At 37.0% G+C, this 13,220-nt stretch overlaps 1 protein-coding gene across 1 annotated transcript in view; it reads left to right on the forward strand.

Moving 5' to 3' along the window:
* Positions 1-3,555: 3,555 nt before the first annotated feature.
* Positions 3,556-13,220, forward strand: part of LOC110031472 (calmodulin-binding receptor-like cytoplasmic kinase 3) — a 37,226-nt gene continuing 27,561 nt past the window's right edge. Inside the window, exons 1-3 of the mRNA XM_020734681.1 lie at positions 3,556-4,166; positions 4,768-5,022; positions 8,772-9,031. Of these exons, the coding sequence (XP_020590340.1) occupies positions 3,848-4,166; positions 4,768-5,022; positions 8,772-9,031 (834 nt within the window). The 5' untranslated portion in view covers positions 3,556-3,847. The remainder of the gene's footprint in view (positions 4,167-4,767; positions 5,023-8,771; positions 9,032-13,220) is intronic.

The raw sequence follows: 13,220 nt of genomic DNA on the forward strand, positions 1-13,220 counted from the left end.
GAAGAGATTCAGAGGAACTTCGAGGAGTTTGCTTGGGGAGGAATTAGAGATAAGTGTTATTTACTTGTTGTAGTTTGCATGACTTTGCTTTTATATATAAATTCTAAGTTTTGTCGTATCTTCCCCATGAGTTCTGAGTAATTTTCTTTGTCTTTCTCCTTGTCTTAAGATTTATGAAATGGTGATTTGAATTGGTTGAGCCATGAAAATGTTAAAGAAGTTGTGATGATCTTTTTCATTTTGATTTTAATTTCTTTTCAATTTGGTCAATTGATTTGTTAAAATTTGTTGAGTTTTACAACTAAAGTAAAGATTACATCCAAGATTTAGGGAGGTCAAAACCCTTGGAAGTTGGGTGCAAATAAATAAGAAAATAAACAGAATCAATAACCAAGCATAGGATTAGTCAATGTTCTTTATGCCTGGACCAAAGGGTAAAAAATATGTATGCTCCTATTTAGTACAATCCAATTTGAACTGATTCATTTTATCAATTCACTATAATTTCTTGACAAGGAGAAGGATGTTTTCTTATATATTGAATTTCACATTAGAAACTTTATTAGTAGAATTAGCTATTTAAGAGTTATTAAAATTACATATTTATTTCAATTGCCTATTAGTGACAAATAAGAAACTTGAACGTCGTTGTAGTTGAAGTATTACTTTTTATTAAATCTTAGTCCGTAGTATTCTATTTCTCCCTGTGGGATCTATATCTAGGACTCCATTAGAGCCCTATATTACTTGAGCGATACGTATACTTGCGTTGACAAATTTGACTTTAACATTATTGAATATATATATATACATCTTTATCAAATCTATAATCGTTGTCAAGTTTTTGGTGCCATTGCTGAGGAATTAAATCTTCTAGCAGCAGTATTAAATACATGTATTTTTCAACATATATAAAGTCGCCGGTAAGATACTATGCAAGCATAAATATCGTTTCAAGTAATATATGATTTTCTTGTAAGACCCATTATCGATTCCACAGAGAAGCGAGGCAAGAAATCCCTTAGGCTAATTCTAGTATACTATTATCAGGCCTTAGTTTGAAATGTCTATTAAAGTGGATTTATAACAACTACTCCTAAATGAAAATATTAAATCTAATGATAATTTATCTAAATAAATTGGTTTAGAGAATTTTGAGAAGTTAAAGAGTACCCTTCTTGTGAAATTACCTAGATAATGTTAAGGAATGAAATGCTTATAATTTAATGCAGTTACTGACAAATCGAAGTATACTTATTCTTTACCTCCTCCCGGTGTTAGCAAAGAACATTGGCTAACTTAAGGTCAATTCCTTAACATCTCGATTCTGCATCAGAACTATCTAGCCTCTCACCTCTAGATGCCCCGAAGCTTACGCCACTATATTGACTGAATCCTAGTGTCAGGGTACTAAACCTTAAGCCAAATTGATAATAATCTAGCTTGTCACTCTAGAACTAACCAATTCTACGCCCATTAAAACCTATTTTCCTATTTATTTGCACTCCCCTTTAGGTGACCGCGATGGCTCTACCCAAAATGAAGTGTGGTATTCACTAGTTGGGTGAAATCATAGCCCTCCCGAGTCATTATGTTTTGCAACGGATTTTCACCTCATAAGTGATCAGTTTGCAATGCCAATTAAGAGCGGTGAAAATACCATCACATTAATACAATAAGAGAATACTTAAGCAAATGTAAGTTCCTAAACATGCATCTATTTTATTGTAAAAGTAAAGTAAAATAAAGATAATGACATAAGCAGTAAAAGGATTGGTAGAATTAAGTAATAAATTATGTGCTAACAAGGAATATATGTCGACCTACCCTCTTTCGAATGTGTAAGTAAGATTAGTAATCCTTTTGTTCTATGCAACTATCTATCACCTAGAAACATCTAATAGAAACTGATCATTAGATTATATTTCCTTAAGAGTTGCATTGCCGCCTAAACTATTTCACTAGCCAACGGTTAATGTGAGTGCACTCAAGTTGCAAGATCAACGATCTCCCGAGTCTTAGTTTCACATACAACATATTTTAACATAACTTATTGTCACTTAAGTTATATCAATGAAGCAAAATGAGTTATTACTCATCACATGAAAATAAAAATAATTCTGTCATAAAATAAATTTTCCTACACATGCCTCTACTTCATATTGAAAGAAAAGAGTAACGAAAACTACTTACCAAACATGTATAAAACACAATAGAAAACTTTTTTTACTTCAAAGAAAATCCACTATAAAATGTTTACAACACTTACAAGGAAATGAAGAATACAATACTTAGTTTTTTCTCTCTGAAAGAAGAAGAAAAATCTCTCGAACAAAGTCTCATGCAGTCATGCCGATCCATGCGCCGCTCATACTTCCTTGCTCATATCTCTCAAAATCTCTCACCAATCACTTCAGAAAATAAAGAAATCTACATCTCCATAAACTCAAGCCAAACTCCTCCTAAAACACTTCCTAATTATTTTTCTAAACTCCCTTAATTACCTCCAATGAGAGGCGCCAAGCCCCCCTATTTAAAGAGGAGTTAAACACCTCCTTTTTCCAAAAGACACACCCCTTCATCCAAGCACACACCATTTCACTCCAAGAGACACTTCTCTTCATAAAAAAAAATCTATTCGAAGTATCTAGATTCATTGAATCACTCCATGGGGCGTGCAAGTTGTCCAAAAGCTTCCAGACCATCCCAAAATGGCCCAAAAAACCGTCCAATAACTGTCCCGGGCTCTATAGTGCCAATTTGGGCGCCTATGCCTGGTGCTATGACACCATTCTGGGCGCTATAGCGCCACCCTACTCGCATCTCCACCGTTTCGCCCTGTTTTATCTCCGTTCTGTTTCAGCTCTTTTGCGCTCCAGATTGGTACACCTAAAAAATATACATGAAAATAACCTTTCTTTATAATGTAATTTCATTCAAAAACATTGAATAAATATGAATGAGATTAAGTATGAAAAGTCATATCGAAATGCTCCAGATCAGAATTTTCTTCTTTGCTTACTTTGACTCCAAATTGCATTGTTCTTACTTCATTTTCACCAAAAGTCCATTTCTTGTACCTGAAGACAAAAATATGCAAAATATATTCTTTTAAAGTATAATAGTATTAAAAATGTGCATAAAATGAACATGAAACATAAACTAAAAATAGATAATTTATAAGTGGATCAATAGCTCTCCTTGGATAAGATGCCTTCTTAGTAGCTGACAGTCCCTCGGATTAGGTGCTACTACTCAAAATACTACTCATTATATTTAATTAATTGATTATAAATAGTCTTGTAGTTATATATATATTTTTAAAATATATATTATTAGTTAATTCATGAGTAGTATTTTTAAAAATATATATATAACTACAAGACTATTTATAATCAATTAATTAAAAAAAATAAAAAAAATATTAAATTATCTTTAAATAATTTAAAATTTAAATTTAAAATTAAATTTTATCCTAACCTTTCTATTGCTTACGAACTGCCCTTGTTGGATTTGCTATACATTTTTGTATTTGAGTATTTCTTAACGAGCCGGCTTGTTCACACCTATACCGGAAGGTGCTCGACTATCGTCGCTAGCTTTTCCAACCACACCTCTTACCGGTAGTCGCCGGTTTCACCATTCCACGCAACCAGTTGTTTTCCTGCGATCCTTTACGCTCCCTCTCGATGTCTCCTCCCCGAATCCCGCCGCCTTTTCCAACACTTCAACAAATCTCGTAAAGGATTTTGGGATTATTTTTCTGCTGGTAGTAGGAGCGCTCCGATTAGGGTACAAGATGTGATTATTTTCCAAGAGCTTGCTGCCGCGCTCTAGTCCTGAAGTGATGGCTCAGGTACTTCGTCTATGGATGCTATTGGCAGCGCTGTTCTTGGGTGTTTGGTTTGATCGATCAACGGCAGTACTTTCAAGGAACTGCGCTACTGATAGCGTTGTGTATTTAAGATCGAGGGATGGTTTTCTGGTTTTTGTGAACGGGGAACGAATCGATGATCAAATTTTAGTGTGCGAGGCCCTGGCGTTTTATATTGCGAATGCATGTCTGAATATTGATTATCAATCCGAAGATTGGGGACAGATTGGCAAGCAGTATTGCGGTCGAGAGTTTAATTATGCTGCCGACTTTCATCGTGATGCTATTTCTGGTAATTTCTCTTATATCCAGGCAACTTTGTTGCGCATCTGCTGATCTATTTTACCCGTTTTGAGCAAAGCAAATTTTTGTATTCAGAAATAATAAAAAGTCGGATTTTCTTATCGTCGGATTTTTCTCGTTTACAGAAAATTGTTTGGTTAGAGGACAGAGTAAAAGTAATTGTTTTGATTAAAATAATTATTCGGTCACTTGCTGTTTTCCTTAATAAATAATGCATGGTTTTAATTGAGCTGATTTAAAAGTTAGGAAACAGAGTTTAATGACGGAGCTAGTATTCTGAGTTTAATTACATGATTTGATTGTTGATAAGAACGGTTTCTCCAATCATAATCTTGTAAATATAGATTTTCATAATAATGCTATTTGATTTGAAGAAGTTTAAAGAAAAAATGTATTTTGCTATATTTTTCAGACGCTTTGACAGTTTGAGATATCGAATATGGTGCGTGGTTTCTCAGTTAACCTAGATTAGATGTCAGATAAGCTCCCAAGTCTCAAGAGAACTTCCGTGTCTTGCTGTTAATTTTGGAGTCACTGTTTGCGGTGCGCTTTTCCCTTTCTGACTACATTCTTGATATATCTAATTGCAGTGGAAGCACTTCATATGGTAGGAAGAAAGCTTTTACTACAGCCTCAGGTTGATTCCTCTAACATGGATAGTGTAGGAAGAAAGGAGCTGTCACAGGAGACCGTCAAAACTCATTGGATAAAATTTTCAACCAAGGGCAAGGCTCTAGCTGTACCAGGAATGTTCCTTCTATGTTGTGTGGTAATTTGCCCTTGCTTTCGTGCAAAGAAGAAAGAACCACTTGAACAAAAAGCTCTGGACAAAGAACCAAATCCATGTGAGTTACTTGGGTAACTCGTAGAGTATATGTGGACTTCTAGATATTGCATGATCTTTATTTCTGTGTATTTTCTTATCTCAAACAACACACACTAAAAATTAATGAAGAATATGGATATATAAAATTTGCCCCAATTCTTTGGGATAAATGGTGATGGTGATAATGAAGAACTTTTCACCTATAAAGTGGTGCATTGCAGAATAAAGTTTGCTTCATATCTATTTATCGTCTGATTACTTTTGTATTTTCTCATTGATACATGTCTTATAGTTTAGTTTTAATGATGTGCATTGTTTGAAAGCATTACTTGACTGTTATTTCAATTATGCATTTACACATTCTTAGTATCTCAACGGATAGCGTTGGCTGTATGATAATGCTAATGGAGTGATACAGAAACTAGTAGGAAAAACAATAGACAACAAAACACAAACTTTCATTAATATTAAAGTAGGTTATAACATGACTCGAATGGAAATAACAACACAAAACATAAAATGACACCAACAAACACTTCTAATCTATCCCAATGGGTGGTGGAGGTCAGCTAGAGGGATCAAGATGATTGGGAGAGATGACGGCAGTCATGAAGGCGGGTGGGAGCGAAGGGAAGATGCGGAACTGTAGGGACAACAAGTAGGAAATGGTTGTAGGTGGTCGACAACGATAGTGGGGTGGTTGGGAGGAGCTTGAAAGGAGTTAGGTAGACGGGACAACAATAATAATTTGTAGGAAGGGGAAATAGTTGAGTGTCGAGGTGATGGAGGGAAAGTTTGGCTGCTAGGAGTGGAGAGGAGAGGGTTTGAGGAAAGTAGAAAGGGAGGTTACAATCACTACATCAGAGAGGATACACTCGGAGCACTATCACTATTTCGGATACAACCCACAATGGGGAAAGGAACTCCACACAGGAGATCAAAAGAAAAATCCACTAGAACTGCTTTTCCACTTACCGGGGAGAACAATTTATATGCCTCCTAGGGGGAGGAAGCTTCTAAACAAAGGAAGAAGTGGGAAGCCAAGAATATTCTAGAAAACCCAAAATTACACTTTAGGTGCCCATCTGGATCGCGCAGGCTCGCGATCCCCCCCATGCTCGCTGTTCTCGCGAAGGTTTGTGGGCCTTCTGTCCCGCGGAAATGAAGCGCCTGCAATAGAGCACTGCCCTAGCGCCTGCGTTGGTCTCCTAGGGTTGGGGAGCTTCAACTTCATAGGTTGAAGCTTCCATTTCATCGTCAGCCACCCTGGATCCCACTGGCGGTTGTATTATCGCTCGAGGTATTTGATGGTCTTCTCTAGCTGGTGAGAAAATGTCCATATCGATTTGTTCTCTTGAGGTTGTGGACCATGCTTACACTGCTTAATCTTTTCAAAGTAACCCACGATCGGCTCAAACAGGCGTGCAATGAGAATAATCTGATCCTTCTCTTACGGTGGTGGTGCTGTTGGTATGGTGTCGATGTGATATAACCTCAATTGTATCTGTCCTATATCCGGGTCTGGTATTTTAGTCCTCTCATCTGGTATTATTACTAAAACTAGTCCTATGGACACTGCTCTGTTGATAAGGGATCCTGTGACCTCTGGCTTTGTCGAAGGAAAAAGGGTGATGTGCTTCCTGTCCGTGGTGAAAGAATACATGTTTCTATATTCGTTGTGTTTAGTTCTCCGGTTGAATTGCCACGGTTGTAACAAAAGATAGTAGGCATCGATGGGAACTACGTCACATCATACTTGGTCCTATAGTTGGCCTCCGATCGAAAATTTTACCAAGCATCTTTGGTCGATGCTGACCCATTTCTCTTTCATCAGTTACATTACTGAATATGACTGAGAATGCCTTTGAGCCGCAATTCCCTTTTTTTCTGTCATCTGTGTCGATGTCATGCTCTTGCTGATTTCGCCGCTGATGATTAGACTGCATAATTTTCCGTTCACTGTGCAACGAGTGTAGAATATGCTGTGATGAAGCCACTGCGGATCCCTCGTGTTCTTGGTTTGTAGGATCCATCAAATTACGGGTGCTTCTCCTTGCTTGGTGGGAGCTGATACACCTCGCCCTGTTCTTTAGCTTTCTCGTCGTCGCTTATTTCATGTACGATACCTTGATCTGTGAGTATGACTACCCTGATTGTGGGGTAGCTGGATGCAATGTGGCCGTAGCCGTGGCACGATAACACTTCTTGGCAGGCACTGTGTTGGAGTTGTCCTTTTCCTGTTTCTTCTTGCTTTGATCCGTAGTGCCATTCCCTTGTCCAGACTTGCCCGTATCTCTTGGGATATCCTCGTCAGTTGTGGCAATTGTAAGCGACAGCCTGCCTGAAGGTTGTTGTTTGAAAGATGATTGCTGCAGGCTCTGCTTCTGTTGTCTTTCCATCTTCAAGGCTAATGTCTGAACATCCCTCAGTGTTCAGTATGACTGCAACTGTACCACACTACTGACCCCCTAGATATTTGACATCGTATGTTCCTCTGGCTCCGTCAGTTTGCATTTCAGCTGCTAGTGGTCGAATTGGTTTGTAAACTCTTCAACTGCAACTTCCTTCTGCTGTAAGTTGTGAAGTTTTAGAAACATACCCTGGAGATAGTGGGGTGTGAGGTACTTTTTTTTGCATTGACTGTGATCTTCCCTGTAGAGCAAATTCATCTCCTCGTCACTGTCTTCCCCTCGACTTTCTCGATCATGGTCGAAGGTAATCTCTTTATGGTTTCCGTCATCCAGCTTTGCTAGTCTTCATTGCATATGACAGATTTCTTGTTGAATCTCTTGTTGGGTCGAGTCCGGTGTACTTCTTCATGGCGGCGTGGCATGGCTAGGGTTGGGAATCGACAAGAGAAAAATTGGTGGAGGTGGCTCGGGTAGCGGAGAATGCTAGGAGACCTTAGGATGGGACCAGGTTTAAGCTAGCTCTGATACCAAATTATACGAGAACTAGTAAGAAAAATAGAGAAAAACGTAAACACAAACTTTTATTAATATTAAAGTAGGGTTACAACATGACTCAAACGTAAATAACAACACAAAACGTAAAATGACACTAGCAAGCACTCCTAATGTATCCCAATGGGTTGTGGAGGTCGACTAGAGGGTCGAGATGATTGGGAGAGATGACAACAGTCATGAAAGGTGTGGTAGTGAAGGGAAGGTGCGAAATTGTAGGGACAACAAGTAGGAAAGGGTTGAAGGTGGTTGGTAGTGATAGTGGGCTGGTTGGGAGGAGCTTGAAAGAAGTTACGTAGACGGGAAAACAGTAATAATCTGTAGGAAGGGGGAATAGCTGGGTGTCAAAGTGACGGAGGTAGAGTTTAACGACTAAGGAGTGGAGAGGAGAGGGTTTGGGGAAATTAGAAAGGGAGGATAAACTCACCACCTTAGAGAGGATACAGCCGGAGCACCATCACCTCCTCGGATACAACCCACATAGGGGAAAGAGACTCCACACAGGAGATCAGAAGACAACTCTATTAGAACTACTTTTTTACTTACAGGGGACAACAATTTGTAGGCTCCTCCTAGGCGGAGGAAGCTTCTACACAAAGAAAAGAAGTGCGTAGCCAAGAAAATTCCAAAAAACCCAAAATTTCACTGTAGGCGACCATCAGGATCGCGCAGGTTTGTAAAAGCGATAGGTAAAATTATTGGTGTTGGTTATAATGTGGCTGAATTTTGATGCTACACTTGTTTTATGGTGTGTCTTTTGTTTTTCATTTGGGACTTTCTTAACAAAGTATTTGGCTTATGACAGCTGATTTGGTTTCTCCTATGGAAGGATCTGATTCAGAAAAAAATAATCTGGCTAGTACACAAAAAGTAGCTCCCAGCCCACGTTTTTCATCATCTCCACAACAAAGTAGAATTGGGTCGTTACAGCTAACAATCAATCAGATCATCAAGGCCACCCAAAACTTTTCACCTTCGTTGAAGTTAGGTGAAGGAGGATTTGGAATTGTGTATAAGGGCATTCTACAGGATGGCCATGTTGTTGCTATAAAACGAGCAAAGAAGGTAATAGCCTTTTGCATTGCTAAAATTAGTTATTATTGCCTCAATCCCTATTTCTGTATGGTATCCACTTTTTTGTAGTCAACTTTGTTAGATGTTCTTCTTATATGACAAAAGGTTGGCTTTTTGTTTGACTCTTATATAACATAATATTATAAAAGAAAAGTCCTTCGAAGTGAAAGAGTGCTTGCGGGGAAATTTATTGTCCAATAATACTGTTCAACCACAATGTGTTGATATCTGCCCCATTACTTACGAAAATTATCCAATTTGGGTGGAAATTGTTAATTTTCTATCATCTTTAGTTATCTTATACTATGGTTTCATGGCTTTCAGTATATACTGAAGCCATTTTATGCCAAGTCCTTTTCATAATGTTTGCAATCTGTGGGCATCATGCAGAGAAATAAATTTAATTCGTGGCCCTTTACCTTAAATTCACTTGGTTTCAATTTGAAAGATTAGACTTCATACATGCTTCAGCCATTGGTTGAGTTGGACTTATGCTTAGTAACTTGTTGGAATTTTGCTTAATAACTGGTTCAATGTCCAATTTTGTCCAGGGTTAGTAGTCATATTCTGTCTAGATTTAATAATTGAGATAATATGCTGAAATGTTTACAAGGTATGCTTGGCAAAATATTCGTTTAAAATTTATTTAAAATTTGTTATTTTTTTAACCCTGGTGTTTCTATCTTTTGAAATTTGTGTTATTTCTCGTGTATATGGTTTCAAAAAACATGCTGTATTGATCAAGAGATTATTGGACTAGTCGAGAAGTCACTTGAAGAACCATCCATAGGATTGCGAAGATTACATAAGGGAATTTTTAGGGTTCCATAATGTTACCCAGTGGAAGCTTGAGAGGACTAATATGCTTCCAAGAGAGATCTATCACTGTCAAGAAGAATTGGTGAGGCTGGGTGAAATTTCGATGAGATCTTAGAATGATTCTAACTTAAGAGCCATGTAACTATGACTAAGAAGATTGTTTTCAAGTAGCTACAATGCCAACCTCGCTCCAGTTAAACATGAAGTCGTGCTCTTAATTAATTATTGTCTTGTTACAAATTTAGCGTCTTATCCAAGTTGCTATTGCCTTTGTTTGTATCAATTATTGATTGTCTATATAAAGGGAGTTGTAAATTAGAGAGGGATAGCCCTAGACTGGGCAGAAATCCTCCTTTAATTGAGATTAAGAAATATTGAGTTTTGTGTTAGAGCGGGAGGGTATTCAAAGAAAAATTTTCCTCTAGATTTTCTTGAATGTATTCCTTTAATATAATATTTATTTGCTGTTCGCAGAACAAGAATCTAGATTACCTTTTCTTCTCACCTGCCAACATGTTGGTCGGGTGTCTTTTAATTCCTTGCAGGCAGTTTGGATCAGGTTTGGTATTTGAGTTATGTATTTGGAGGATGGTTGGTGCCTGATTTTGATGAAAGCTTGCTACAAGAAAATTGGTGAACTACTTTTTGCTCAAGATCTCTTAAGCAAAAGATATGGGAAAGCTATGATCTCAGCATTACAAGGTGAAGGCTTCAACGACTTGGCTACTTAACCTATTCTCCTTCAACAATGAATGCCCATGTTGGAGGAGGCTATGAGCAAGTAAATGTGGACATTGCATGAAGAATCAGTCTACAAGGAAAATCCTTCTTAGAGTAAATTTTCTTCATTGTGATCGTTGGAGGTAAGATAATTTTTTGCCAAGAAAGAAGATTTTTGAATAAGATAGAGATGGCACCAGCCTTTTAAGGTAGGAGTTAAAACAAACGATATCTTGAGTTCTTAACGGCTCTTTTAATATTGTGAAGCTTTTAGTCTCGATGAGTGGATCAACTAGAAATCTATTTTAGTCTCGATGGGTATTTTTTAAAGAAAAGTTTTTATTTGCTCACCTAAAACTAACTAGGCATGTGCTAATGTGGTGAAGTGCTCATCTCAAGCATGGGCATTAGACTGTTATCTAGCACAACATCCTCCAATACTTCTACCCTATGTGTTATGAGAAAAAAGATGTAGGAATTTGCTTGATTTGCAAAAATGAAAAAAAATCAAACAATGCAATAATGTATGATAGAATTTAGGAGACGAGTCTTGATGGTTTTCTATTGGAAAACATCTTAATTCTGATGAAGTATGCCAATTGACTTTATTATAGCATCTCCAGTAATTTTTTTCTCTTTCCTATTGAAGACCTCAAGTCAAACAAACACTTTTACGATGACCATTGAATGAAAGGACAAAACTTAAGTTAACAAGTTTTTTAGTGACCAAAAGGGAGGGAGAGGTTGTAGAGATGAAAAAATTGGAATTTAAAGATTTTAATAATATTAATCGTACAAAATCCTCTTCTCTTAAAAATAAATTTTTTATGGTCATTATCAAATTTTGGTACAGAGAGTGAACTGATAGAATCTTCATCTATGATCCTTTTTAGAGAATTTTAAGAGGAATTGTAAGAGATAGAGTATGACACATTAAATTTAATGAATCAACCATATTTGAGAGGAGCAATTTTCCTTTTGAATCTAGGGCGAGCAAGAAGTGATTAACATCATCTTGATATAGACTATCAAAAGAGCTTAATCTCAATGAGCCAAATTGATAGTATTCAAGGGTTCTTAGAAGTTGTTTGCATATCAAATTTAGCGAGGAGGTGGTTGTGGAATAGTAAGGGAGGGAGAATATGCGAGGTCGATAGAGTTTGGAAGGAGAGAAAGAACTTTCAGCTGTTTTCTAGGCTGAAAATAACAAAGAGAACCATGAAATTACGACCTTGACGAGGCGTGATTGCCAAGGGACATTCACCGCCTATTCTTGAATAAGCTATAAACACATCACTTGCAAAAGAAAGAGAATATAATATTCCTTAGGGTGAAAAGTTGAAAGAGCACAATCTCCAAATATATGAATAGATAAAAAATCCCCAAAAATAGGAAATACAACATATGAATAGTTTCAAGAAAAAATTAGCCATAATTCAATTCAAAATAGGCATAAAAAATGTGCCCATAAGAACTTGTTCTGTTAAGTATATGTAAAATTCACGTTATTGACTCCCTTGGTCGGAGTTCACTCCTTCCGTCTCGTTCTTGATCTCGCATACACAGGATTGTGTGGGTAGCTCCTGCATCACTCTCCTTTGGTAGGACAGGCTTCACCTTTCTCTTGTGCGACATCTAAATTCTCATACGACCAACAACTTTAAATTTAACAGTACTGTAGTCTTGATAAATTAATCTTGTAAACATTATTATTTATCTTCTTCGCAATTTTGAATGGATCATCGTTCGAGGCTTGACTTTTCCAAAGAACTTCAAGAAACCTCTCATTCATTAATCTAATTCATATAAACATTTTTTGTAAATATTTTTGTTTTCATAAATTTATTTGTATGCTTCTGATATTTAGCATTTTGCTCAACATTTTTGGTCATCAGTAAGGTCTTAATTTCTCCAAATCTTACTTTATATCCTTGTTAAGTTAGGTAGCTAGAAATATTAGCATTAACTCCATTGGAGTGAGAGGGTTTTGCCCACGTTTAATCTCAAAGGATTGTGACTTGTGGACTGACCAGTAGAACGGTTATAGGCAAACTTTACCCAAGGAAGCACCAAATCTCATTATTTGATATTCTTTTTCACAAAACGCCAAAGGAAAATTTTCAACCTATGATTTATTACCTACATTTGTCCATCTGTTTAAGAGTGTGCTACTTACTTGAACTGCAGCTTTGTACCAAGCTTACTCCAAAAGGTCTTGTAGAAATGACTCATAAATTTCACATCTCTATATGAAATGATGATTCTAGGCATGCATTGAAGATCTACTCTCTCCCTAAAGTATACTTTTGCAATTTGCGACGTGTCTATTGTATTATGTAAAGGAATAAAGTCAGGGAGAAGCCAACCACTGCCATAATAAACTCTTTATTTCACTGTATTCATGGAAAGGTCACCATAAAATTCATGCTCGCATCTAACCAAAGTGTTTGTGGAATGGATAGGGAAGTTTATAGGCCTATGTTCTCCCCACGAGTTTTAGTCAAATGACATGTTATATAATGTCTGAGTTGTCACTTCAAATCTCGTATCGATCTAAGCCAATAGAAAATTTTTCATTAAGGAAAGAGTCTTTTCTCTACCAAAATATTTTGTCATCCCCCATTATGACACTCCTATAAAA

This window comes from Phalaenopsis equestris, unplaced genomic scaffold (genome assembly GCF_001263595.1).
Source record: "Phalaenopsis equestris unplaced genomic scaffold, ASM126359v1 Scaffold000826, whole genome shotgun sequence".
NCBI lineage: Eukaryota > Viridiplantae > Streptophyta > Magnoliopsida > Asparagales > Orchidaceae > Phalaenopsis > Phalaenopsis equestris.